Here is a 27,954-nt window from a genome sequence, read left to right on the forward strand (position 1 = left end):
CCAGTATTGATTAGGATTTGAAGCCATATTATGACATATCTAGCTTAGTTAAACTAATGAAAAAAACCTGAAAAAATTACTTCCTTAAGCTGGAAGACGATGTTTAAAGTATGAAGTTTTATGGTAAACATAATGTGGCGGAAGTAATTTTTAACTGTTGTGCTTTTCTAACACATTGTTTACAATGTTGGATCACTTAATGATGAAAGGTGTTGGTTGGTGAGTTCTTTGGAATTGTTGCAGTGTTGCTTCTGTAATTGGTCCTCTTGTTTTTGCAGTGGAGGGGCTGATTAAAATAAATCAGTCTCAAAAGGTGTAGGAGAAATATACTCTGTTTAAGGAACTGCGTAGAAGGCTCTTTGTACTTTTAGCTTTTCTTGATGGTGAGCTCTCATTGTACACACACCTGTGTGTGTTGCTGTGCCGTAGCGGTCTCTGCACATGCTCTGGTGCTCCAGGAACCAGCGCGTGGGAGATGTTTCACTGAGCCTGACTGGGTCTTGCTCCCTTGCCTTGTTCATGAACACTCCTCACTGGTTCTACATGCAAAACACTTTCATATTCTGTTGCTTCTGATTAACTACCCAGTGGGAAATGAGTTATTGTGTGATGGGAGTACCCTTGGTGTGTGTGCATCGGCTGTGAGTGATGCCAAGGCACAGCTGTGTTCCAGGGGAGTAATACATTCTACCTTTGAGGAGTTAGAATTATTTTTGGAAATAAATGATTGTGCAAAACTTAGCTGTGTTTTTTACCTGTACCTCTGGCTATTTTTCCTGATGTTCAGAGTGTTTCAAATGCAAAATAAACCATTCAAAATTCATACACTTCAGGCATCATGTAAGGGCTTTTCGTAGCAGTTGTTTCTAACAGTCAGCTGTCTAGCTAAAGAAGTCCATCTTTCATCATCAGTCCCACAGATTCTGCACTTCATGTGATAGTTTATCTAGTAATGTTAGAAATAATTTTCTAAAATAGCTTGGCACTGTACAAATTACACGAAGAATTGCACAGTGATTTCTTGAACCAAGCAAAGAAAAATTTTGATTTCATGGGGGTTTACTGGGACAGATTCTCTTTTAAAAATTGTAAAGCAAATTCTTTAATCTTAGATTTTGTGATGGTAGGATTTTTATTCAATCTCCCCCTTTTTATTCCTGTACAACTAATTCTCAGTGCAAAATTTGAATAGAACTTGATGATAGACCCATGCTTCAGAATTAAAGCTTTCAATAAAAATCCTCTTAAATTTTCTTTACTGGCTAATCAGGTATCACTGAAGGTGGCCGTGGTCACTGCATGTACAGTTGCTTTGACAGTTACTTTGCAGTGCTTTTAGTATCCTGAATGCCTGTGTGGTGGTCTTGCAAAACTGCAGGTAATCCTTTTCTTCATCACATTGCTGAAGACAGGGGTTAATTCCTGTCAGCAGCAATTTTTGTTAGCAGTAACTAACATTCTGCTCAAGCTCTGCTACCTAACATTGCTTTTAAGTGCAATAGTCAGCATTGCTTTGGGAAGTGATATTTGAGTAACAATTACATAAATGTTCTCCTATCCAGAAAAAAAAGCTTCAGATGTGCTGTTGTGAATGTGTTCAAAGCCTCTGCCATTTTTTAATTTCGAGTACAAAAGGTTTCTTACATTCTCACAATACAGAGTTGTTCTGTTGCAGTGTAATTGATGATTGTTGCTGTCAGGGCTCACCATCATTTTATTCTGTGGCTGTTAACTCGTGTGCTCATGTAATGCTCGTATGAAAAAGTTATTACAGGAACGTGCTTTAAAGTACTGTATTGGGGCACATGTAATTGTTTTCCTACTTTGAGCCACTGTACCTCTTGTAGTTTATCCTGTGTAGTGTCAGATTGTTGTAACTATTTGGTGTAGTAATTAAAACAGATTATACAGCACAGCATAGTACCTACTCTGTCAATTTGCCTCTTCATTTGTTGCCAGATTTGGAAATTGTTTTTATAACTTCAGGAACAGTGTTGACTGCTGTAGGTGCAGGGTGTATATGTAGATGCACTGCATTGCTTGATAAAAGCAATCCATTTTTTTGGTGAGGTGTCTTTCAAAGTATGACGTACTTTCTTCTTAAGACGATCACCTGCTTACTAAATGCACCTGATTTGGGCAGACTTTCCTTCCTGCTGACTGTTGGGTCAGTAGAACCTTGTGTATCCACAGACTCACAGACTATTCTGAGTTGGAAGGGACCCACAAGGATCATTGAGTCCAACTCTTAAATCAATGGCCCATACAGGGGATTGAACCCCTGACCTTGGCATTTTTACAGCCAAGTTTTAACGAACTGAGCTCGTCTCAGGGTCTGTTAGACTGTTTCATTGTGTTTACTGTGTAGAAATTGTAAAGACTCTGCTCTGCACAGGCAGTGCTGAACCTGCCCATTGTTTTCTTCTGAGCTGCCCTATGGGAGAAGGAAGAAAGACTCATGATTAAGAAAAAAAAACCAAGAAAACCCCACAAGCAAAAAAACCCCCTAACAAAATAAAACATTTCTCATGCTAAAAGTGTAGTTCTTGTAAATTCGCGAAATAAAATAAATGGTATAACTATTTATGTTATACAGATTAAAATTGTAGCAGAGGTGTTACATGTATCTGGCTGGGCTATTTCCAGTTGATTGCTTAAACCAAAATGTCCCACTGATGCATACAAAGAATTGTCCTTGCTGTTCTATTAAGCATGAGTAAGTACTGGAGTTATGTAGTTGCAGGTTGCTGCTGGAATAGTGATCTATAAAGTAATTCAAGCAAACTTTAGTTCTCACTTGTCATTTTTCTTTAGTTAGTGTGCTCATTCTAAGAAGAAAAAATCCTTTCTAATGTGAGAGAGGAGGATGATGAAGGAATGGGCAGGAGAGCATGTGTGTCCTTTTACTCTTGCCAAAACCTTGAACAGCCTTGTGTGCCAAAACTGGTCTCCCAGATTATCCTGTGTGCCAAATTAAGCCAGGCACTGTTGCACTACTCCATTTTCCATGCCTATCTGACCATATTTATTATAATTCTCTCGCAACTCTTAAGTACATGCTATCGAAAAACTTCTGAGGAAATGTTTTGTTGACTTTTTTCCATTCTGTTGTGTATTTCTACATTCTTATTAGTTGAATCTCTGCTGCAGTATTTGCATTTCTGCTGCATTGTAAAGAAGATCTAGAAAATAGGGGATCCTTTGTAAAAATGTAGGTGCCATATTTCAGTACAGTTCCTTAGGTAAACTTTCAAATGTTTACCTAAATTTCTTCAAAATTGAAGTTTCTAAGAGGCTCCTGGCCCTTTTGAAGTCAGCTCGGGATTCTTGTGTGTTTAACTGAGGTCAGATTTTCTTATAAAACTTCTGCAATTTAATTGAATATATTGATAGGTGAAAAATAGGGGGAAAATCTTGCTGTTTAAAAGTAGTAAATTGCTATGAAGTGCTTGGTAGTTGCTCTTTGAACAGAAATAGTCTTTCTCAGTAGTAGTTTGGCAGGCTCTGGAATCTTCTCGGCTCCATTGATGTTAATGGCAGCTGACCTCACATTTTTATGTTTAAAATCAAGAAGGACGTGTGCTCACAGTGCTGCTATCCATGTTCCCTTGTTGATTTCCTTGTCCTCTGGCGTCCCACCCTCTTAAGTTCTTTAAGGTTTAAACAAATTTTAGTAAGGAGTTGTTTTAGTTACCCTTGTTATACACGCTCTGTAAAAGTGGCAGCACTCTGATGCTGATAGTGGAGATTATATTAATTTAGCATACAATTTCTTTTAAGAATTATCAGGGAATTATCTTTAGTTTTACAGTGGACCAGACTAAGCCATTAGCAGATTTTTCTTCTTTTTTTTTTAACAATTCTAAAATACCTTAAACATTCTTTATAAAACACAACAGCCAAAACAGTTTGCTGGTTTCTTAGGTGTTTTACAATTTGTAGCTTATTTTCTTATGGTATTTTTCTTGTCTTTCTATAGGGCTGAAAGACACACAGGACTCTTCATGGATATAGTTGATACATTTAACCATTTAATTGCTACTGAACACTTAGATGATGCCCTATTTCTAGGATCCAACCTGGAGAATGGAGTCTGTGAGGATTTTAGTACAAGTCAAAATGTCTTAGAGGATTCGCTGAAGAACATGCTCAGCGATAAGGATCCTATGCTAGGATCTGCAAGTGCCCAGTTCTGTTTGCCTGTTTTGGATAGCAATGATCCCAATTTCCAGATGCCTTGTTCTACAGGTAAATCTTACAATTTTTTAAGATTGCAATTAAAACAATTTAAATACAGTTATACTCTATTATCAACCCTTTTTCGTAATGTAGAAATAATACGTTGGGATTTCAGTCTCCTCCCTGCCCTTTTTGATGCGCTGCTTACGTGCTGGGCATGTAAACTCAGCAGTTCTTTTTAATTTTGTAGTATAACGAGAGAGGAAGGCTTCTTGTGTGGATCACAAGTAACCTAGGCTTTGAGTACATGCAAATTATTCCTGGTGAAAGTTGTTATTTGTGTAGTGCAAGTACTGTGCCTGATCACTGAAGTTGCTACTTGTCTTGAAAAAATACTGTATTTCTGGATTAGCAGTAGGATCATGAGAGTTCTACAAATTATTGCTCTGACCTCAGGGTTCTTCTGTTCGTGCCAGGCCTTCTGGTGCTGGGCTGATACTGGATTCAGTTGTTTTGCTTTGGTTGGCTTCAAAACCTGGGAATGATAACACAGTTTTCTTTGGAATACCTGATTTAGAATCAATTTAGAGCTGAGTTTTAAATAAAAATAATCTTAGGAGTGGTGGAGTAGTTGTGTAAGATCAACATACCAAAAAGGGATGATCCAATCTCTTAAGTTATTTATATTTATGAATAGCTGAAATAATTACACTGAATTTGGTGTAAGAGACAAAAATATTCTCTATTCTTAGCAGTGTTCTTTATTTGATTGGAAGTTTAAAGGAATTATTTTTTAGGTTCATTACTGAGAAGTGTTCTAGATTAATATAGTTAAGTGATTATATCAATATTGATGTTTTTTCTAGCAAATTTCATGAAGAGTTTCTGAAATTATTGATAATTTCCTTATATAAATACATATTTTGCTCTTAATAGTAAACTAAATTCTCACCTTGACTAAATTGAGTGGTATTGCAGCATGGAAAACAAACATTACATTGATTGAGGCAATGAAAAAGTGAACCAACAAAGCTAAAACAAGGTACTCGATTTTTCCACTCCTTCAGTAGAACATTCTTGAGGCCACCCTTAATGCTTCTGTTTGCTCTTGCTGGAGTCCATGTTCTTATGTGCACAGGACTGTACAATGTTCACAACCAAACCAATTCCACCAAAAGCAACAATGCACGTTCTTGTTTGGCGCTGCATCCTGTGCAGGCTCCAGTAAACCTGTACCGCATTTAAAGTTTCTGAATTAACTCATAGGGTACAGATGGATATTTTGGAAGTTACGTAGGAACTTCGGGGGGCTTTTTGGCATACATTGCTCCTGAAAATGGTCAGTAGTGCAATAATTAATACTATTGATACTTAAATAATCACAATTAAAATTAAAGGTCCATAAAAAGTAAGTGAGGTAACACATTTACGTGGGGGGCTTCTATTCCAGTTTATCGGGCGGTCCTGTGGTGTAATGGAGAGCACTCTGGACTCCAAATCCCAAGGTCCTGAGTTCGAGTCTCCGTAGGGACTGTCTCCTGGCAGTTCAGTGCCTCCCTGCCATCCCATCCCGTCAGATCTCGGATGCTCCGCAGGGTCAACCCCGGTTAGTACCGGGTGCTGTGACAGTCCCGAGGACTTCACTGTCACTGTCCAAGCTCACTCGGCCATGGCAAATGGACCTCAGGACTTAAACGGTGGGGCCAGTTCTGCGCACGCTGTGCCTCACCTAAAAAATCCACTGCACAGGCTTGAAGGGCACACCCACGTGGGGAGAGCCCTTCCCAAATCTTCGTTCAGGAGGTCTGGCCACACATACATTGAATAGGAAGAACTATATCAGCACCAGTAAAAAATATCCTGTTTGTTATGGCCTAAATCCAGATTGTGTTGGATCTGGATGGCTTCTTCAGACAAAGACCAACAAAGACTAAAGATAGAGTAGACCAGACTTGCTGAGCTTGCTCTGTAACTGCCGCTGAGTAATAGAATGGGATTGTCTTTTTCAGCTCTGATTGAATAATTAGGTATTTTAGAGAAGATGAGATTCTTTACAGGTGATCCTGGTAATGGCTTTGAGCAGAGCTAGAAGTAACTTTATGACCTTCTCACAAGCTGGATGGGGTAGGGGTCAAAGGAACAGGTGCTTTCAGAGTGTGTTTGTGAAGAATAAACTGCAGACCTGTAGTTGGGTTACAGGTTTATGGAGTTAGACCGAGCAGGTTGCTGTTCCTATGGCACAGTTAGGAAGTGCTGTGTTATTTCTGTGAATCAAGGCACAATCCACAGGCTTGACTCGGAGCTCAGCAGTAACGTCCTGTCCTCAAGTAGGTGTTAGCAGAAAGTTCTCCTGTCCATACTGGAAATTGATATAATTGTTCTCCTTGCAAGTTAAAGGACAGAATTTAACTAAATGAGACTTGTGAGAAATAAATGAAGTCCAAGTTCTTGAAGCAATTAGAAGTGTCCCAAGTCATGTTTTAAGTGCCTCTCTGCTTCTTTGCATCAGTTTGATCAGCTGCCTGTTCTTCCAAACTCTGAATGACCAACACAGGAAAGTAGATACGTAGAACAGCTCTTGCTGTGTTAAATGTTTGAGAGGTGTGAGTGGATGTGGAAGTGAATTTGAGGTTGCTTTGGTTTTTTTACTCTTTCTGAGCAATTCCTTGATGAGAAGTAGAAACTGAAGTTTATTTATGACATAACTCTTGAGAACAACACATTTTTCCCAACTTTGGATGGTACCCTAGTGATGTGGTTTCTGTTCTGTTCTATTCTTTCTGAAAGCAATGCTGGAAGCTTTGCCACCTGTGAGCATAGCAGGTCAGACAGGTCCCATGATGGTGAGCTAAGTAACCATCATTCTTCCTAAGTTGGTACTTCTCAGCTATCATGAGTTCTGTAGCTTTTCAGGGTGTGATTTACTGGGGCAGTTTGATTTATTATACACATAATACAGGAATTGAAATTTTAATTGCCTATCTGGAGACATTTCTAGATTTCATATTAAAATCAAGCTTTTAACCAATTTAGTTTATGGGTATGTTTATCAAATCAGGTATTTATCATAAATGGTGAAGACTGATCCTTTAAGAATGTATACAATGTGTTAAGGACATCTTTTTAATTGTTCTTTTTTTCCTGTTCTCTGGATTGCTGCCTGGAAAGTGTTTCCCCCAGTGCAGTCCCCTCTGTTTAGTTTTAGCCTGTGTTTTCATGAGTACAGTTGAAAGCAGCATTACCTCTGCTAAAATCATACTCACCTACTGAGTCTTTGGAGCCAAAACAGTTGTTCTGACTAGAAATACTTCTTTTCTTTAGCTAGTGTGCTGTCTGTCTGTTAGGCATTTCAGTCTCTTTTCACTAAAACCAATTGTACATGTATTTTTCCTTTGGCATATAAAGTAATTTTGAATGTAATCTTCAGATTCCAGCCCAAAACTGAGTATACAGTTGTTTCTCTCAGTTTTCTTCCCTCTTTGTGCCTGCCTTCCTCCAAGCTGTCCCTGTGAACTGTTTCACAGTGTTTTGTGACAAAGGTAGCAACTTTCCTGTATAAAAATTAAATTTCCTATATTGATATTGAGAACCTGGAGAATGTTTATTTTGCACACTTTTCTGTTTGTAGGTGAAAAATACCTGTTTTCTCCATTTTAGGTACTTTTGAAGTATTTAGTTACGTATTCCTTTGTGTCAGTTTCTTGGGTGGAGGGGTTGGGCCTGTAATAAGATTTGCAAGGCAGTTTAAATGAGGTCTCTGATTTATAAATAGGTGAAGGTTCCCTTCTTCATAGTTACTGAATTTAATTGAAACTGTTTGATTTGGTACTGTATTTTTATTTTGTTGTTGAAATCTGTGCTTTACTGCTCTTTATTTCCAAACTAACAGCCTTGTGTGGCTACAGCGCCACAAATCAGTGGGGGTGTGATGTAGCTCCATCTTTTTATTAACATGAATATACAGTCTTCTGTCAAGATATATGCTGTATTATTAATCCTAGTTGATTTTCATTTATCTTTATTCTAAAGAAAGGAAAAATACCTCTTTACAATATAGCCATTAATGGAGGATGGAAGCCAATGTTCAGTTAGTATTTCATGTGGCACTTTGATTATTTTGTTAAACTGGACAGTCTGTACAAGGTACTTACAGGCAAATTCTTGTTCAGTGGGTTACTGGCAAACTCCTGTAAAAAAGTTGAAATTTCATCTTTCTGTATCTAAGTTATGTTCATCAGTCAACTCATCTCTCTTAAAAATGTATTTTTTCTAACAAAAGAGTATTTTTAATTCTGTTTCTTGAACATATGCATCACAAATGTCAATAGGAAAAAGGTTTTCATATGAAATACGCCATCTTCATTTACGATCTTGAAACTTAGTGTTATTTTCTCAGTATCTCTATATGTTTCATTTCTCTGCTGGAGTTTATCATCTCTTCTGTAGGCTTACCTAGATGTGTGTTAGTTACTGCTTTAGACTGTACCTGTTTTCTTCATTGAAGCATAATTAGGTTTTTATGTTGTTACTCACATATACTAGAGTAGAAATTTAAAACTGTTCAACAATTTTCATGCAATTTGTGATGCTTATGTGGAATCTGCTGTGGACTTGCAAATTCCTGCCATTAATATGATTCATCTGGACACAGCATTTTACAACAGTGCAAAGTAGGAACAACAGTGATGTTCTGTGTGGTTACCTAAGCTAAAGAAATCCAGGGCTAACATCTAAAATAAGAAATTTTTTTCTACACTTGAGATTTACCTTGATCAGTGTGTCAAAAGCTTGAATATTTTTGTCTTAGTTGTGGTTGAAAATAATTAAGGAAAGATTTAGGTGAATAAAAATAAAGATTTATAAATGTGAAAGTTTCTGAGCATGTTTTTCCAGGGTGTTTTCCTCTCCTTACCTCCTTTTTCACCAGAAAGTAAGGATTGTTTTCCCTCAGTTTTACATGACTAAAGAATTAAAAAATGGCCACGCTTTTGTTTTAGCACATAGAAAATATTGCTTTAAATTTACAACTAAATGCTTCTCACTGTATGTTATTCTGTTATTGTATAACACATGCAAAAGAGTCAGTGGGTACAGCACAATAGTTTGGAAATTTAGATACTTTCATGGATAGACTCTAAATAGTAATTTGAAGGTCAGTGAGGCCTTTACCAGTATGAATATTGAATGTGACTCGTATTTTTCTTATTTACAGTCTGTTCAGTTGTACCCTAGTCTACAACTTTTCCTATTCAGTTATGTATGTTTTTTCTTTATTTTTCCTTTCTTTTATTTTTATTCTTCTAATTTCTGTTATTTGTTACTGAGATAATATTTAGATGTTTATTACTCAGATAGTGGCTGTTTTTTATTTTATTTTTTAGTTCTTTCTGGTTTTGCTTTTGTTGGTTTACTTTTCCCAATGCTGTTTCTCTACTTCCCCTTCTCTTTCATAATTTACTTTCCCAGTCCCCTCTGTATCTATTACTGTTCTCTGTCACTTTTTCTCTTCCCAGCAGGGTCTGTGCGGAGTGTTCCTGATCTGGGGGCCTCATGAGGCCATCTGTACTAGCTGAGTTGTAGCTCAGGTGGTTTGAAATTAGCAAGATTCTGTGCTTCAAATTCCACTGTAAAATTAAAGCTACAGCACAGAGTCTTGTAAGTATGAAAATACTTTAATTCTAATATTTCAAACTGTCTGTTAATAGTGGACTGAATGTGCCTTTGTTGTTAATAAAGGAGGGTGTATAGGTCCAGTAACTTGAGCTAGAGCACTGTAACAGCTGAGCCTCTAATGTTAGCCCCGAAATACGCTGCAGAGCTGTTGCAGAAGCTGTCGGGGTAGTTTTTATTTTTCATGTTGCCTTCAGTAGCTTAGTAGTTTATTTCTGCACAGAAGAAACAGAAGTGGATCTGAAAGGTGTCTCCTTTGTCACAATATGTTCGTGAAAACCAGTTTCATGTTTTGTAGGAACATTTTGAGAACACAAATACCAAAGTGCAGAGCTGTTGGGGGGAAGTAGTAATTGGGAACATAAGAATAAGGAGCTGCAGTTAGAATGGGGTCCGTCTCGTTCATTTCCCATCTTGGACAATAGCCAGTATGAGATATTCAGGGGAAATAAAGTCCTAATAGGGCAGTTAAAATGTCATCTTTTTGCCAGCGTGTCCTTCTTCCCAGTGTGTAGCTTATAGCAAATAAGCGATTAACCAACACTGTTGAGTGGAGTGAGCCCCGCATTATCAGCCCCCTGCAGCTGCTGTGTGATGTCTGTGTGTGTTTGTACACACACAGGTAAAGGTGGCCCTGGACTGCAAAGCAGAAGCTGCCAGTAATTTCTGCAGACACGCTTTTCCTTGTAACTGGTGTGTACAATTTAGTAACTAAAAATCGTGTTAAAATAAAATGTATGATGATAAATTGTCAGCTTAAGAAACTCAACTTTCAGCTTCTGACAGCCATCTAATTTCAGAGGTCCAGAGTGCCAATTGTGTGATGTTGAGATCAGGCTTCCTTAAGAGGCCGTTAAAAAAACTTCCAAATATTTGAACTTTTGTCAGGTTGCTTGGTTGCTTTATTTTTTTAATTCTTCATGGCAGGTGGTTGTAGTTTGAATTTCAGTCTTGATAAGCTTTGTTATTCATCACTGTTTGGCTTTAGCAATGTTTTACAGCTTCCAGTTTTTGTTACTTTCAAAGTATTTAGTGCCTTCACAAGAGCATTGTCTTTTTAAGTTGCAGTACCATTAGTCTTGAAAAGGAGCAGGAGTTGACAGATTTTCTGAGATAAATGAAACCTTAGAATTTTTAGACTAATTTCTTGCTTATTTTGACTTCTGTGATAGATGTTTTAATTTATACCAGTTTCAAGTAAGCAACTGTTACAAATTTTTAGATATATGTTTCATGTGAGTTTGTCTTAAAAATGCTTCTGGGTAGGTGTCTAAATAGTGAGAAGCAGGCATACTTGCTTGTTTGGAGTCTGTGTTGTATTTGTCAGAACCTCTAATGTTTTGTGGAATCACTAAGGTGTTTGGCTTGATCTCACAAATTTGCATCCCATGGGAACCAGCATTCATTAATCACACTTACGATCTTACAGTGGGAGAGGTTACCATTGCAGAACCAAACTCAGAGCAAAGGAGCAAAATGGCTTGTACAGTGGCCTGAATGCCTCTTTAAAAACCTGTTTTTAGGAGCAACCTCTGGGATCCTTCTCAAGATTCAGTGCACATGCAGATATGTGATGTGATTGGGACTTAGGAGCTTTAAAATTGTGATGTTAAACTCTATACACTTCTGGATCAGCTCTTTCTGCTGTTTACCTTTCTTCACTTTTTCTTAGGTGGGAAGGGACAGTGAGGGCAGCTGATCCTCTAAGACTGGGGACCTTCCTGTGGCAAAAATAAAACAAAAAATGTGAGTCCACAAAAAAGCTATAAGGACTATACAGAATTTTTAAGCTTTGGGTTATAGCTGCTTCTACAATGAAACTGCCTCACATGGGAATTTTCTGTCCTGCATTTCTTCATTCCCTCCCCCCCTTTTGTTTGTTTTGAGATGTCCAATTAATTTACTTTTCCCTTTTTCTTCCCCTGTTTTGCTCAGCATTACAACTGCAACATTTTTGATCATTTTGAGTTTTAGGCTCTTTCTTGTTTGTTTTTTTCAGTTATTGGTCTTGATGATACTATGGATGAAGGAGGAGTTAAAGAGAGTGGTAATGACACCCTTGATGATGATGAGCTTGCTTTGCCTCACAGGAATTTGAGGAGCCGTGCTGAAGAAACATCAGTCACGTCACCAAGGAAATCACCACGTTTAATGGCACAAGGTAATCATAGATTGTGTCTGCACACTTGAAGTAAATGAAGTTTTTACAATCCCACCCCCCAGCATTTATAAATTTAAAGTAAAGCTTTGCTGTTTTGTTCTGTGAATTCAAATACTGGCACTTTCTTTTTCCTAGGGTGCAGATAGAATTTGGCATCCATAGGGTATGACTCAGTTAGTATAAATAAATACTTAAGGTCCTCCTTATGCCTTTTGGTCCTTAAACTAATTTTTGAGATTTTGATGCTTTTACCTGCATCAGACTAGCACTGTGGTTCCTCACCAACAAAAGCATGGTAGAGTTGCAAATCAGCATTGGAATATTAGGTTAGCATGTCTCTATTTCCAATTAAAATTTTCATTCTATTTATTTTTATTTGGATTTTTTCTCTTTGCTTTAAATTCTGTCATAGTGATTGCAGTCGTAAAGGCTTTTCTCAAAAAATCTCAATGTACATAATATTTTAATAAAATATTTAAATTCTTTGTGGTAGCTAATTGGTTATAGTTAGGGCTTTTCTCACTTGTTGAGCTGGTGGAGTTGTTTACTGCTATGCTTTTTTCCTCCTATAGAGCAGGTTGAGTAAAAAAGATAATATTTCTTAATATGGAGATCAAAATTTAAATAAGAGCCCGTGGTGCAAAACTGGTGAATATGCTTTTTAAAAAGTCTCTAAAATGATTTCTTGTTTAGAAAATATAAGAAATGTCATCAGGTTCATAGACTGTTCTTTAAAAGCTGTTTAAACTTCATAGTTATAATCACAACAGAGCTTGTGCAATTTTTTTGAGGTGGAAAAGATTGAGTGGTAGAAAAGTAGAGTTGGTTTGAATTGTCTTTTTATTGTCTCTTCTGTTTTATATGTACTACTCAGAACTTCCATAGCCTTCAGAATAATGAGATTTTACATCCAAACTATGTCAGTGTAAAATTGAAATGCAAGTATTGTGGAGTTTTTTAAGTTTAGTAACCAGCTAAGTTTTAAAGTTCTCTTTGTGTCTGGTAACGTAAGTCAGGGTAAATCAGCTTGCAAAGAGAAGGAAGCAGAGGAGCTGACACTTTGTTTTTGCCTTCCTAGAACCTGTACGGAGTCTCCGACAGAGCACGCTGGCCAAGCGTTCAAATGTTGCTCCTCCTGTTAATACCAAGAAATCATCTGTAAAAAGTGGATCTGCTCCAAAAAATGGACAGAAACAAGAGAGAAGTCCAGTTAAAGAGACAGATGTTGCTGCTCCCTCGATAGTAGAGCAGCCCAAAGAGCTTAGGCGTAGTACAAGACGATCAGGACAGATAGAGGGAACAGCGGCAGTAACAGCATCCCAAAGCAATACGAAATGTCTGTCTGCTCCTGAAGATGTGCATGAAGTGAAGTCTGAAACCTCTGAGCAGGGAAAAGTTGAGGAAACATCCCAAGAGTTAAACTGTGCTGATTTAACAGAAGCCTCTTCTTCTGGAGAAACAAAGGAAATAGCAGAGGTTGCAACAAAAACTGAACCTGGGAATGCTGAGTCAGTTTGTTCAGTATCTGCAGATTTGATTGATTCAATGGACTTGGGAAATTCTTCAGAAGAAAAGACTGATGATAATAAAGCAGAGGAATCAGAGAAGAAAACAGAGGAGCATGATGAAATTGAAGTAACTGGAAAAGCTAATGATCCGTGTAGTGCTTGTGTCAATCCAAATGAAATTTGTGGGTCCTTTTCGGATTTGTCCAGCTCTGTAAAAGAGGGGATTGATGGTAGTTCAGGTTTCCACAATGTGCAAGTTATTGATGAAAACACATTATCTGTAAAGGAATGTAGTACAGAGGCTAGTAATGATGACAAGGGAGTGGAAAAATCTGTAACTCCATCTGAGAAACTATTGGACAGTACAGAGTTTGATAATAAAGACTCAAAGAGCAAAGAGTTGACTTCTGCTGACCCAGAAAATAGCATTTTAGAAAGCACTGTTCTGGACCAAACAAGCCAAAATGTACAGCAGCAGATCAGCAGTACTAAAGTAGAAGGCTCAGAGGCATTAAAATTTCAGGATGATGAGAAACAAATTAGCATTTCAATGAAATGTGAAAAGAACGTTGGGCCCCGGCATAGTAAATCTGTAATACAGAATAAACAAAATCTGTCTTCAGGTGCTCGACAGAAGTCGAGTACAGTGCAACAAGAAGTGACGCGTTCAAGAACAAGAACTGGAGCTGCTGTTTCTGGACACAGTCCATCTTCAGCAAGTCTGAAGCGGAATGCCGATGAGCAGGAGAGTAATCAGCATCCAAATAACCCAGTTAAAATTAGGAAGAAACAATCTGATCTGGGTTTGAAAACAAAGAGCTGTGTTTCAGGGGTAACAATAAAAAAGCAGACTAATACAATGCTGAAGAAAATACCCCGAGCTCAGTCTTCTGGGCAAGCGCAGAAGACATCAGTTCAAAGAACAAGTGAGAAATCTCCTACTCATCAAAGCTGTTCTAAAGATACCCACCATTCTGTGCATTCATTGTCAGGGCATGTTTCAAATCTTGGTCAGAGGCAAGTCCATGGGCAGAAACACCAGCTTGCAGCTGGGCTGAAAACAAATAGCTCTACAAAGGAAGACATAGAGACAAAAGATTCCCCTGGTGTAGAACATATGAAAGAGGATGATAAAGAAAAAAACAAGTCAAAAAGAAATGATAAGACTCTCCAGCCTCGCCAGAGAAGAAGTAGTAAAAGTCTTTCACTTGATGAGCCTCCATTGTTTATTCCGGATAACATTTCAACTGTTAAGAGGGAAGGCTTGGAACATACCTCTGCTAGTGAAAGCAAACATATTTGGGTGCCCAGCAAGCAGTGTGGCTTTTGCAAAAAGCCACATGGCAACAGGTGTGTGTGGCTCTGTGTCTTAGGAATGTATTATTGGTCTCGGAATATAATTTTTTTCCTCACTTACCAAATGTTTCATGCTGTTGGTGCCAAAACAAAAAGTCATAGCCTTGTAATGGAAGCTTGTCATACTGTCAGTTGACTCCCCTTGCATCATATGCTTTCTTTTGGTCTTCTAAACAGAAAGAGCATTAGAAACTGGTTTGGCCAAGAAGTTTGAATAGAAATGTTTTATTATATGAATACATTTTTGATGAATGTATAATTCTGCTATGCTGTTAAATTATGCACTTTAAACTTGACTTTTTTTTCATAGTAAGAAAATGAGACTAAGATATCTGTGTTCCATATTGTAATTTCCTTCTTTCCAGAGACCTTTAAAGTTGAAGGATCACCATCAACCAAGAAAAGCAAATAGTTGTTTACATGTGGCTTTTATCTGGTACAAGTGCAATTCTAATAACTAGAGATTCAGAGGGTTTTTTTCAGGTTATATAATCATTGCTGTAAGACTTTCATGTAACAGTAAAGGGATGGGAAGAGTTGAGGAAAGAACTTTGGTCTCAAGAAACCCCATAACACTTCCATGTAGGCATATCCAAAATGGCCTTTAAACCTAATAATGAGGGTTTTTTCATAGTTACAGTTTTACCTGTCAGCCTACCTTTGTTTTTTTAATACCAAATTGGAGACAGCTCTAATTAGTCCTTTGCTTATGTGAGAGAAACTAATAGTAATTTTCAGTGGCTGTGCTTTAGAACTCCATAGATCACAGGGAAATATGGAACAATTGCCTCTGCTGCATGAGGGTTTTTCTTAGCATTCATTTGTATTTAAGAACCCTTGTTAGCTTTATTAACTTACTGTACCATATTTGATAAACTATTACCTTAAAATTCATTTTCTGTGCAGCTATAGTAACTGCATGAATGTGGTCTGTGAAAAGAATTAATGGTAGGTTTGCTGGATATTTTTAAATCAAAATACACATACTTAATGTTTAAATTGCTTGATAGCTGTTAAAAATTCAGCTTTGAGTTGAACTTGTCTGCATTCTTCTTATTTTTGCTAATATTTTCAAGCATGCTGTGGGTTTTCTTTTTTGGATGTCTTGTTGGAGTTCAGAAAGTCTTGATTTTTATTGCTAAGTGGATCTAACTGATCTGGGAAGATGCCAGAACTAAACCTGCTTATTTTAATTTATAAAGTCAAGGTAATATTACAGAAGATAGATGTATATGTATTGATACATAATTATTTGCATTGCCAACTCTTACTGCTGCCAGAATAATACAGTGTTTGAATCACCAGCTGAGGCTGGATTGGGAAGGCCCATGAGTTGTCACAGATGGTGATCACGGGTATTCTTGTTTTTATAATGTCAGTCTTAAGTGTTCATGGTTTTTTTGTATTGAAATTGTGTTATATGTTTGCACTGCAGAATTGTTGACACAACCAGCCCTTTCAGCAGAAGTTCAGATTTGCTAAATGTAGAAGGATACCTAGTACATAAACACAGAATTTTTGTGTGTATAATGTGACTGAGACACATTAGTGGAGTGAGGGAGCCTGCAGTATTGAGCCCCATGCCTACTAGCAGATTGAAGACTCGCAGTGCAGCACCCTTTGTTGTCACAGTCTAAGCAATGAAGTTCTAATTTGTCTGAATTTCTTTTATTTTGTAGTTGTATGCTACAAATAACTGAAACCTTTGAGATTCACTTGCTATCATTAAGATACAAGAGGAAGCAAAACTTCTGTCTCAAGTGCCTTGGCATTGTCCTTGTTTAATTATTGGTGCAAGAATAAGAAAACATTTCCAGTACAGTGCAAAAGATAAAAAGTGTAAAATGGTAAATTTCACTTCTGTCTGTTGGAAACCCATCAAAACTATCAACATTTACAGCAGTGAAAGGTTTTTTCATTAACTTTTTGGATTACTTTTCAAGGAAATTTTGTTTCCCTTTTGAAACAGCTGAGCTAGTCAGCCTCTTTCCCTTTTTGATCTGTTCATTGTATAAGGGAAAATGAGGAAGTGTGAGACACAAATACTGTCAAATGATTGTAAGTTCAGCAAAGGTCAAAGGCAGAGCTAAGATCTGAAAAAACATTTGGTTTTATCCTGATCTGTGGTTATTTCAACTTTGGAAATTTTTCTTAATGCTGTGGTACAAATAGCTTGTAGAAAAAGAAGTAGAACTGAAGTTGCAGCCCCAAATCATGAAATAGTGTGGCAAGAGCTTTGCATTCTGTCATGTTAATGTAACGCATTTAAAATTCAGGGTGCAGAACAGTAGTCACTTGAACCTTTTTGTATTCCCTGTAACAAATGCAAAGCCAGTAACTTGTTACTGCAGTACCATGCTTAGAAAATTGATTCAAGCTGAAGGTAATGTGTGGAGATGATTTCATCAGCTTGCTTTGTGTACAGAAACCTCAAAGGGCCATGCCTATGTAGGCATTAACAGCCCCAAGTAATCTTACTGTGCCTGCTAGAAGAGTAGAAGGGTGGTACTTTTATGTTGTTTTACTTCAGATCAGCACCTGACAAATGGAGTCCATTTATATCTTTAGGAATAACATTCAATAATTTGCTGACCACATGCAAAGTCAAAGTGCACGTACCTTGCACTGCTGGGAAAGGAGGAATCTGGTTTTACAAACATGCAGCTTGCATGATTAAAAAAGTTTACAAGTTACAACATGTCTTCCTTTGTAAGGGACAATGCCTATATTCTTTCTATTAATAGGTCATCATTCTTTGGCACCCGGGCTTTGAACAATGACTATTTATACTGTTTCCCACTTGTCTTTCAGTTGATAAGCTGTGACCAACATAACTGTTTTGTATATATATTTTCGTTACCCACAGAGTGGGTTGTAAGTGTTTGGCTTTAGGACTGTTTCAGCTTGCTTGCTTGATGTATTGTGAGGATTTCCAACCAGAGATACACCTTTTCTGCATAACTGAAAAGAATTGTTCTTTTGTATGAAAACTAAACCTTGTGTTTCTGGACAAGTCAGATAATGGAGATGTAATTTTTTGTAATCTTCAGCACATCTAAAAGGTTTTTTTTTCAGTGCAAGGTTTGGATTTTTATTACTCATTGTTTTCAACTTGTTTGACTTTGCCAGCGTGTTCCCATACTGCTGTCAGATGTTTTCTCATCAGCTGATAGCAAATCATATGGATAACTTCTAATTCATCTACCTATACATGAAACGTGTATGTGTGTGTGTGTGTATGGATATACATATCACCTAAAAAATGTTGGACTGAAGTTACTACTCAATTTTTTAATGAATCCAAATGGCACTGAAAATATTAAGCTGTGTCACAAGTAATAGTACTTTTCCTGAAGACAGATTAAAGATCTTTAAAGGTAGTTGAATTTAAAAATAATACTTAATTTCTTTGACTAGCATTAGATGAAGGTGGTAACTCTGCAACACAGAAATGTGCTATGTAAGATGTCTTGTATGCATTGTAGGTATCCTTCTGGTGTAAGGGCTCATGTTATAAATTTCTCCCGTTTTCAGTGTAGATGTTTAAGTTCTCTACAGGTTGGAGGGCTGAATTCATTCCTTTTTTGTACAGATAGACAAAACCTAACCGATGTTTTTCAGATTGTCTCTCTTGTCTGTAGTCCAATACCTTTAACAGAAATTCCATCAATTTTGGTTGAATAATTCATAATGCATAACTTGAGATATTGTTTCTAAGCAAATTTCTAGAAAGCAGTATCTCAAAGAGAGCTGGTAACTAATTTGTTGCTAGTGACTTCCTCTTGATTTCTGCAATTCCAAGTAAGATTTTTTTTAATAGACTGTGAGAGTTGGAAGATTCTCTTTTGTTGTTGTTTTGCAGGGGTTTTTTTTTGTTTTTGTTTTGTTCTTGCTTCACATTTGATCAAGCAGTTTGTGTGGTCAGACAGAAACTGACCTCAGACCTCACATTAAAGTTAAGTGATGTAGGAGTAGTTTTACTTAGGCTCTTCCTTTTCCTCACATTTCAACTCTAATTTAATACAGAGGAAAAGATAGTAATGTTGTAAAAGCTAATTAATGAAAGCACAGAGGTTTATTTAGTAAAGATACAGTATTCTTGGTCTCTTGCTTACATGTCATCATTAAAAGGTATCTTCACAAATGTAATATGGAAAAGTACTTTGGCTGATGAATGGAGTTTAAAACATTCTACAAACTGTTTTTTCCTGTTTTAAGGATTATTGTTAGGACATCTGTATTTTGAAAATAGTACTAATTGTAAGTAAACTGTTGGAATCAGGTTATTGTGCAATTAGCACAGCCAATACAAAAAAGAGTGGTTGAGGAAGGAGTTTAAGGCTCCAAACGTCTTATTATCCCTAAATTACATGTGCACATTTTTTTTTGTAGGGCAAATCATATATAGCAAATGATCTGTTGTGAGAACATTCTTCACATGAAACAGTAATTAGAATAATGATGGTGCCTTAATTCTAGTGAATGTTCCTTGAGTAGTATGAGTGTGCTAAACTACAGATTATGCAAGATGTCATCAGTTTACAGACAGGGATGATGCTTTAAAGTGTTTTGCCTCTGTTACTGCTTTCTTCCACTGTGAAAAGCCTTGCAACATTAAAAGCTATAATGCTTGTCCACCAATAACTGTAGAAAAAATGAATCACAGTGTAAGTAAAATAGCATTGTAATATATAATTAATGAGTGGAAGGTCTCCACTGTGATTTATATTTACAATTATATAATTGTATTAGTAGACTTTATACAGATTATATTACTGTGCTGCAGTATTAGAAGGATTATTATTAATACCAGTAGCACTAGGGAATCAGGCAAACGGATACCTTAAGTTATCTAAAATAGAGTTTTATAAAAGATGTGGATAAACTACTTATAAATGCAGTTTATGAAGAGTAAGGTGCTGATCCTACAAGATGCAACATGTGGGTAAAATCCACTGGTAATGGAGTTTCCCTCAGTGATTTTTTTTAATACAGTTTTGTAATCAGTGTTAGGAAATATACTAATTTTTTCAGGGTTTTTGGAAAGGTTATTGGTTTTAGTTTTGCTCTTTGGCATGTTTCATGAATTCATCTTTAGTTCAAAAAGCATAAGGTTGCTTGTCTTTCTACTTCTTCCTTTTTGAAGAGGTTCCTGTAATGTGAAAAGCAAAGAAAATGATGCTTTTAAGAAAGAAACTTACATTGCAAAGAAGTTGGGTTATTGAAATTTAATACTAAACAAATAAGTTTTCAGTGCTTTCTTCTAGCAGCAAATTCCATGCAAAGACATCTGCTGATAGTGTTTGCTTGAGGTAGTTTGTTCTTCTTTCAAGAAGATCAGAAACTGAAAAATCATGTGTCCTGTGTTACTTTATCAAAAATCAGACAAGTGGAACTGCTCATGTATTTGTGTTCTGACAAGAGTGTTTTTTGACAGTGCTTAAGCTTTGAATTGAGACATGCTCCTTCACTGGTGTGGAACACACTCTGCTAAAGCAGCCATGCCATGAATATCTTCTCAACCAAGATCTTTATTAAATAAGCTGAAGGAAAAACAGTTCCTACCATCTGGTGCCTCTGCTTTAACATTGACTGGACTGTAGCATCAGTGCAGCTGAGACACAGTTGTGATGTTAATACAAGTTCACAATAGGTTTTACAGAAATTTGGTAAACAGTGGCATTAAGGGAGGGAAATGCAGATGGGAACATGCTTTAAATACTGAGGTCTTTTGAAAGTGTGTGAACAGTGGCTTTTACTCCCTGTGGGTGAGTTCTGGGTTAGGGTGATGTTTTGAATAGTTGGGTTTGCTTTTTTTGGGGGGTAGCGGGGAGCGGTTGGGTTAAGATGAGTCCTGCTGTGGTATTTTTGTCATATGCTATGAACCACAAATGTGAATGAGTAAAGAGAAGCAATTATTTCTGAAATAAATTATTTTCTGTGACAATGCACCTTGTATTATTAATTAATTTTAAAATGCTGATAATTGGCCCATGCTGAACTACTCTGACAACTCCCCATTTTTTTGTCTTTTATTCTAAAGTATAGCTTTACAATGAAAAATTCTTTTTTAAATAAGATGGTTTCTGCCCATTTTACAGTAATGAATTTCTCTGGAAACTTACTCCTGTAACATAAATAGAATGTACGTAAGTTAATTTTACAACGTGACCTGTATATTTAGAAAATAAATCATCCAAGCCTGAGTTGTTCATCTAATGAATGAATTTCATTTACTACAAATAAAACACCAAGGAATGTTTTCCAATCATAAGAGGTGTTTGATCAGTTACTTTCTGATTTTAAGGTACCTCTTTTCATGCTGATATGTGGACTACGAAGGGGATTCTTTAAAGTGATTAAATAATAACATGCTCTGTGCAAATGTCCTGATGAGCTATTGTAGTCTTCTGTCACATTTCAGTTCTTTTTAAATTTTTCTTAAAAAAATTGGTTTTATGTTAAAGTCCAGTGAAAGCAAATCTGTTATTGAATGTGGCATGATTTAATATTTTAAAACACATTTTTCTCTCTCTTTCAGCTTTACATCTTCCAATCCAGCCTTACAACATGGGTAAAAGCCTACACTTGAAATTTGAAGCAATCTGCAGTCAGAAACTTTGATGTTTTACTAGTCCAAGATATCAGAACCTCTTCAGCCAAAACTGACAACTGTGCAAGAGGACATCCTTGATCCATCAAGCCAGGCTTCAGTTTCTCTTGACACCCTTTTTTAATCTTTGAACATTGCCCATGACCCAGTTATAATTGTTGTCACAAATCATAGTTTTGTGTGCACACGGGTGAAAAGACAAAGATGTAAAAGCGGCCTTACAGTAAAAAGGATTGTTTACATTACGAGTATCAAAATCAGAATGTTCTCTCACAGCCTTAATAGTTGCAGTTGACTAGTGTGAAAAAAAATAACTAGTAGAAATGCTGAATTTTTTTAGGTAGGCAGCACTAATATTTTTGTTGCCATTTTTTGTAACTGGGTTTATATGAAACTGGTGAACATTACATTCTGTTTTATAGTACAGGAGTCGTGGACATTTCCTGATTCTCTTTGTAGTCTTGATTTCTGAATCCTGAATTCTGAAGTTTTATTGTGTGTGTTAAAATATAGTGTAATTGAAACCTTGTGAAGACTGGAATGAAGCCAAATGAGTATTTCATCTTCAGTAGTTTGCATCAGATGGCTTGAATGACATCTGTCCATCTTGGTGTACAGTCGTAGCGAAGAATGATTTTTTTGAGCTGAATTCATTGTAGGGTTTTTTAACTTATAAAAATTTTATTATTTCTTCGATAGACCTTAAAATAAAGATGTAAGACTGGATGCCTATCCTGGTGCCTTACTTATATCACGCACCATCTCTATTGCCCCCTTATTATGTGTGAGCTAAGCTGAAAAGTTCCATGAAAAGTTGAAGATGTGCAGCATCTTGTGTACTTTAGTGTCATCTCTTCGACAAATGTAGTCCATTTTCTAAATATTAATCAAAAGTTTGATTTTGTTGCTAAAGGCTACAAATTGTCTTCTTTATTTAATAGAAGAGTCTCCAATGCCTGAATTTACAAACTGGGGAAAAAACCCATATATTTTAATAAACATTCAATTAGTAAGAATTGTGGCTCCATGATGGTGTATTCTTGGTTTCCTTCTATTTTTGAACAAAAGGCATTAATTTCTTAGTACACCAAAATATCCTTCAAGCATGAAGCTCCTGACTTTATGCTTTGATCTTATTTCAGCTGTGCAGAAAATTTAAAGTGTGGAATTTTTGTAACCAGTTTCAGTGTTCCAGAGCTTTACTAGTATTTTCTTGCAATGGTACGTGTCCTATGTAAAGCATCCTCCTGTGGACCCTTGCAGTTGTGAAATAGGCACGCATGCTATATATCCTGCCCTTACATGTTTGGCTCTAGGCTCTCAGAAAGGAGCAATCAGCTTTGTGAAGGAAGTCCCATCTCTTCTTGTTTTTGTGTTATGTTTTTGAATGGTATGTTATTACTCTAGTAAGACCATCAGAAGTAATTGTCCCCTAATGTTACCTGTGTTGTATTTGCCCTTGATGGAACATGGATCCAAAAAGATTGAGATACTGACAAAACATGAAGGAACATCTGCCTTTGTAACTGAAATGATGAGTAGATGGACAGCTGCTGTTTGCTAGTGATGTGTAATACTATAAATACACTTTCAGCTCAGAAAAAAAATTAAAATGAGAAACTACCTTTCTTCACAAACTAGATTAAAACCCAGTTCCTCCAGATCTAGCCAACAGCATCATAGTATTTTTCTCAATCTGCTGGAACTTTAAAACTTCTTAGATTTATTTTGGATCAAAATACTATTTTCTTCAGCAGAATCTAATTCTGATACATTTTGAGTAGGGAAGGACAGAACATAGAGACACATTTTTTCTTCAGTTCTCTCAGTTCAAACGTCTCCTGTTAATAAGAATTTTCATCTCTTGAGACACCAGTATTGTATTTTTGAATACTACACCTTCATCAAGCCACCTGGAACATTCATTTACAGTTCAGGAGAATGAAAGTTGCTCTAAATACTACATTCTGTAATATATATGGTTCTCCAAGGTAGGTAAGTCAGCAGATAGCAGATCCTAGGCTGAATAGGGACATACACAGGTTAGGAATCGGTTTCCTTAGAATCATCTTACAGGAGATTTATAACTTATTAAAGATACATGGTTTGCAGGTCAGTTTATTTAGCTTCTTAAATATAGTGCTGAAACAACCAGGTTTTCATTAATTATTTTTAAAATCAGGTATATCTTCTATGAAATTCAAAACCTAGGAATTCAGTAAATAATTTTTCAGTATTAGCAAAACTTGGATTTTTCATAACACACAGTCTTTCTGGATTTTCTTCATCCATACTATATAATAGTACCTATCATTAATATAGTTGATGTAAGTATAAAACAAAAATAAAATAAATAAATGAAATGAAAAAAATATAAAAGGAGAATGCTAGTGAATAATCAAGAGATCTTCTGTTATGGGTCTACATCATTTGAAAGCAGGTCTTTGTTAATGGTGCCAGGTTCATTATTATAAGAAGATATTGTAAAAAATCCTACCGTGTAAGTCTCCTGAAGTAGGTTTTTTGAGGTGTTTAACCTGCGTAACTTTAAAATTACATGTTCTTCCCAAGTGGTTGCACTGAAAGTTGTACCTATGAGTGCAATTAGGTACTAGTGCTGATGAAGTTTTCAAAATGCTTCCACAAAATAGTCAGAAATTATGCTTTTATTTTAGACCAGGTGATCTTTACAATGCTTTGAGAGTAATATCTGTATCTAGAGTTGATTCACTTTTAAAACAATGAAGCAGTTAAGTGACTTGTGAGTTCAGTGGTGTCCTTTAAATGAAAGTCATTTTGGTGTTTGAAACATTCTTTAAATAGCCACTTGCTCTCATTAAAATAGCTGAGCAGCACAAAAGTGCTGTACCTTATTGAAAACCAAACAGTCACTGCAAGCTGGACAAGTGGTATTGGAAGCCAAACTCCTGGCCCTGTATTCACCAGTAAGAAGAACAAAAGTAACTTTTTAGAAATAATGTAGTAATAATGGTCTAAGGAATGAGATGTAAAAATACCAACTAATTTAGAATAGTTTGCTATGTCTGTGCTCATTAGATTTGTCAAAACACTTAGACCTCCTACTGCTGTGGAGGACAACAGTTGTTGATACATTTGTGATGTGAAGGCAGTGATCTTATTCGAAGGAAAGCAAGGATAATATGATATTGCAAGAAAGTTTTCAAGCATTTTTCAAACAAGCTTACTGGTTCTGAGAGTTGATGGGGTTTTTTTCTTTAACATTCATATGAACTTTAATAGTAGTCTGAAAAAAAACTTTGTAGCTTTTGGAGGCAAATTACATAAACATAATGAGGTTTTGATAGTCTCTTGGACTACTGTAAAAGGCAAAAACACGAAACCCAATATTTCTCAGGAAGATCATACCATGTCGTAAGGCTGGAGATGGATGTAAAGCTACAAAGAAAATCACTTGCAAGGTAAGAACGAGTTAGTGAGATGCACAAATCAGAACAAGTAGGGTATGTTCTGCTCAGGGTGCTGTATCTTCTTTCATAGTCCTTCACAGTTTTTACTGACTTATGTCTTACTTTGTTTTCAGGTTTATGGTAGGTTGTGGTAGATGTGATGATTGGTTTCATGGAGATTGTGTTGGACTGAGCCTTTCTCAAGCACAGCAGATGGGTGAAGAAGATAAAGAATATGTGTGTGTGAAATGCTGTGCTGAAGAAGACAAAAAAATGGAGTATTTTGATCAAAGTGTACCAGAAACTCAAGTAAAACTTGAGCATAGAGAAGAAAAACAAAGCGAGTGTGAAAAACTGGGGATGTCGAAGCAAACACCTGCTTGTAGTCTGAATACAATGACTGAAAAAACAAAGCAAGTGGAGGACAGTGGGAAGCACAAAGTCAAAATCTTCAGACGGGTGAGTCTTACTTAGTGCTTGAAGTTTTCTTAAGTTCTGGGGTTAGAAGGTTTCTTCCTGTCCTATAGCCACTTAATAGATCATCTTTCAAACATCTTTGTCAATCTCATTTAAAACTCTTCATTGTCTAACTGGCTTGACTCCTTCAAGAGGATGTTGCTAAATGCTTGGTTTATTGAGCAGGGTTATGTGTATTTTATATGCATATAGAATGTCCTGAGTTGGAAGGGGCCCATAAGGATCATCAAAGTCCAGCTCCTGAATGTGTAATTAAGCTCTATATACAGGTGTATATAGAAATGGTGATGAACTTGTGCATTTTTCTTTCAGATTTCTAACGTATTGTAGGATATCTGTCAGTTTGCTATATGTTATAAACTGCAGATGAATACCTGTAAAACAGTATGACAACTATTTTAGTTTTGATTGTTTTTACTTCAGATTGTATGTAGAAGAAAATGCCTAATGCTTTAATTGGGGCCTTTCTTCTTCTTCTACCTGATTTTACTAACTAAAAGATAATTTGCAAAGAGTATTGAGAAAATTCTCCAGTCTTAGAATATAGTGTGTCATATTCATGATAATATAATCATCAATAATCCTGTCTTATTTCTGAATAGCAGTATTGAAATTCTGACATGACCTATTCTTTGATTTTAGTTTACATGCGCTTTGTAAACATCAACGACATCTGTGGATATCTGGCTGAAACTTGTTAAGGGTTGTTCATTAGTATCCCTCATCTTTGAAAATAACTGAAAACAGTGACTTTTAGCGCAGAGCTTAAATGCAAATTGCTTGTGCTGTGACTTCAGCCAATATTTAGAAGAGATTGTTAAACGGTGCTTGGCAGTAATTTGGGATATTGTTCAATAACTCTTTTCAATGATGGTGCATACATCTAGGGTATGCATTATATGTAGAGAAAGGAAAAAAATGAGAAAAATATGTAGTAATTATGTGGTGGCTGACTGTAGCATTCAGTGGTGTGCTAATGTGTTAATGTTTATGTCAGGAATCTGGTGATGGGAAGAACTTGTCAGAGTCCAGAGACTTGGATACTAAAAAAGGACAACATGTTCCTGCTCGGAAAGGACCACAAACTGCTGTAGTTCCTCGGCGGTCCCCCGAAGATAAAAATGAAAAAATAAGTAAAGAATCCCTTGCTATGGTGGAAAAATCCACAAAATCAGGTACTGAGGTTTGATGAAGTGCTGCACACTGTATAATACTCGTGTGTGCAGTGAAGAATGATAACTTTCTTCATAGCATCAGTTTTTTAAACAGCATTCTATAGTGAAGAGCTTTTTGTTCCTGTGATGTTTATGATCTTTATTTATATTTGGTTTTTATTTTTTAATTTTTTTTAATAGATAGGTTCTTCCTATGTAGATGTATGAGTGTTTCCTGTTTTGATAGTAGAGGATGCTCATGTAATTAAGAACGGGAGAAAAAGTACACAGACCTCTAGTATCAAGCTTCATTTCGCGCTGCAGGAGACTTTGAAATACTGTTTTATAAAATACTATGAAATACTTTGTGTACATAGAAGTGTTTTAATTGCTGTATAAATTATATTTTTACTTATTGATGTCTTTTGCACAAATCGGCAGTTTTATCAACTGATTTCAAAAGGGAACACTGTTTTGCATGCTGAGTCATCAAATTTTCGTCTAAATTTTATTTTAAAGGTTGAAGGAAAATATTTCCCCTTCCAGCAATCTCTGTCCTCTCTCCAGTTTCCTTCAAGGAAGCATTATTCTTCTGAGATTGTGATAATATGAAGTCATTTCAGACTGAAATCTCAACAGCAAAGCTAGTGAGATTTTGTGTAAGAAATGTCTTTAAATTCCTAAACTCAAGCTTTGAATTTTTTTCTAAAAAATATGTAATTCTCCTCTTCTTTTTTTTTGCCAATGATGATACATTCTAGAAACTCTTATTAGTGGAAGAAAACAATCAAAAATATCAGGGTTAAATGTAAATCTAAATTTAAGTGTTTAATACAGAATAGTATCTTTTAGACTTCAAATGCTATGTTGTTCAACTTTGAAACTGAGTCATACAGACAGCCTTTCTAACTGCAAATTGCATGGAATGAAATGAGTCTGGCATCCATGAAGTAATTGAATTGTTTTAAAATACATTAATTGAACTAGGACATAAATATTTAGACAGTGACAATTTCAGAACAGAAGGGAATCTCAAATCATTTTTAAAAAGAGAGGAGGCTTGGTAGTTTTATTGAGGACAGTTAGCTTAAAATTAGCAGCACATTTTTTTCATTTATTAACTGCTTTGAGTTATGCTTATAGTGACATCGTTATCACTAATCTTGCCCATCACTTGCCTGCTGTTGCCATTCTATTATCAGATGGTTGAAATGTTGCCAAAGTATTACTGGCATGTGAAGGTTTTCTGTTTCCCCTGACGCCATGAGGCTACAGTTTTTGAAAGGTTTTTAGTCCATTTCTTCATCCTTCTGAGGAGAAGCAGATGAGCAAAAATACGTATTGAGGAAATAAAAGCATTATTAGAGCTGCTATACTTAACAAGTTCAGCATAGGAATACTGAAGATC

The 27,954-nt window shown here is 36.3% G+C and overlaps 1 protein-coding gene across 7 annotated transcripts in view; it reads left to right on the plus strand.

The window, feature by feature from the left end:
* Positions 1-27,954, plus strand: part of PHF3 (PHD finger protein 3) — a 47,699-nt gene that overhangs the window by 5,220 nt on the left and 14,525 nt on the right. For 2 of the 7 annotated variants that reach the window (XM_071548509.1, XM_071548506.1), the window contains exons 2-5: positions 11,849-12,010; positions 13,089-14,868; positions 25,050-25,374; positions 26,390-26,567. In XM_071548509.1, the coding sequence (XP_071404610.1) occupies positions 11,869-12,010; positions 13,089-14,868; positions 25,050-25,374; positions 26,390-26,567 (2,425 nt within the window). In that variant the 5' untranslated portion in view covers positions 11,849-11,868. Of the gene's footprint in view, positions 1-3,979; positions 4,249-9,728; positions 9,835-11,521; positions 11,596-11,848; positions 12,011-13,088; positions 14,869-21,448; positions 24,928-25,049; positions 25,375-26,389; positions 26,568-27,954 lie in introns of those variants that run through there. The other 5 variants (XM_071548507.1, XM_071548508.1, XM_071548505.1 and 2 more) reach the window with 5 other exon arrangements.

This window comes from Pithys albifrons, chromosome 2, assembly GCF_047495875.1.
Source record: "Pithys albifrons albifrons isolate INPA30051 chromosome 2, PitAlb_v1, whole genome shotgun sequence".
NCBI classification, from domain to species: Eukaryota; Metazoa; Chordata; class Aves; order Passeriformes; family Thamnophilidae; genus Pithys; species Pithys albifrons.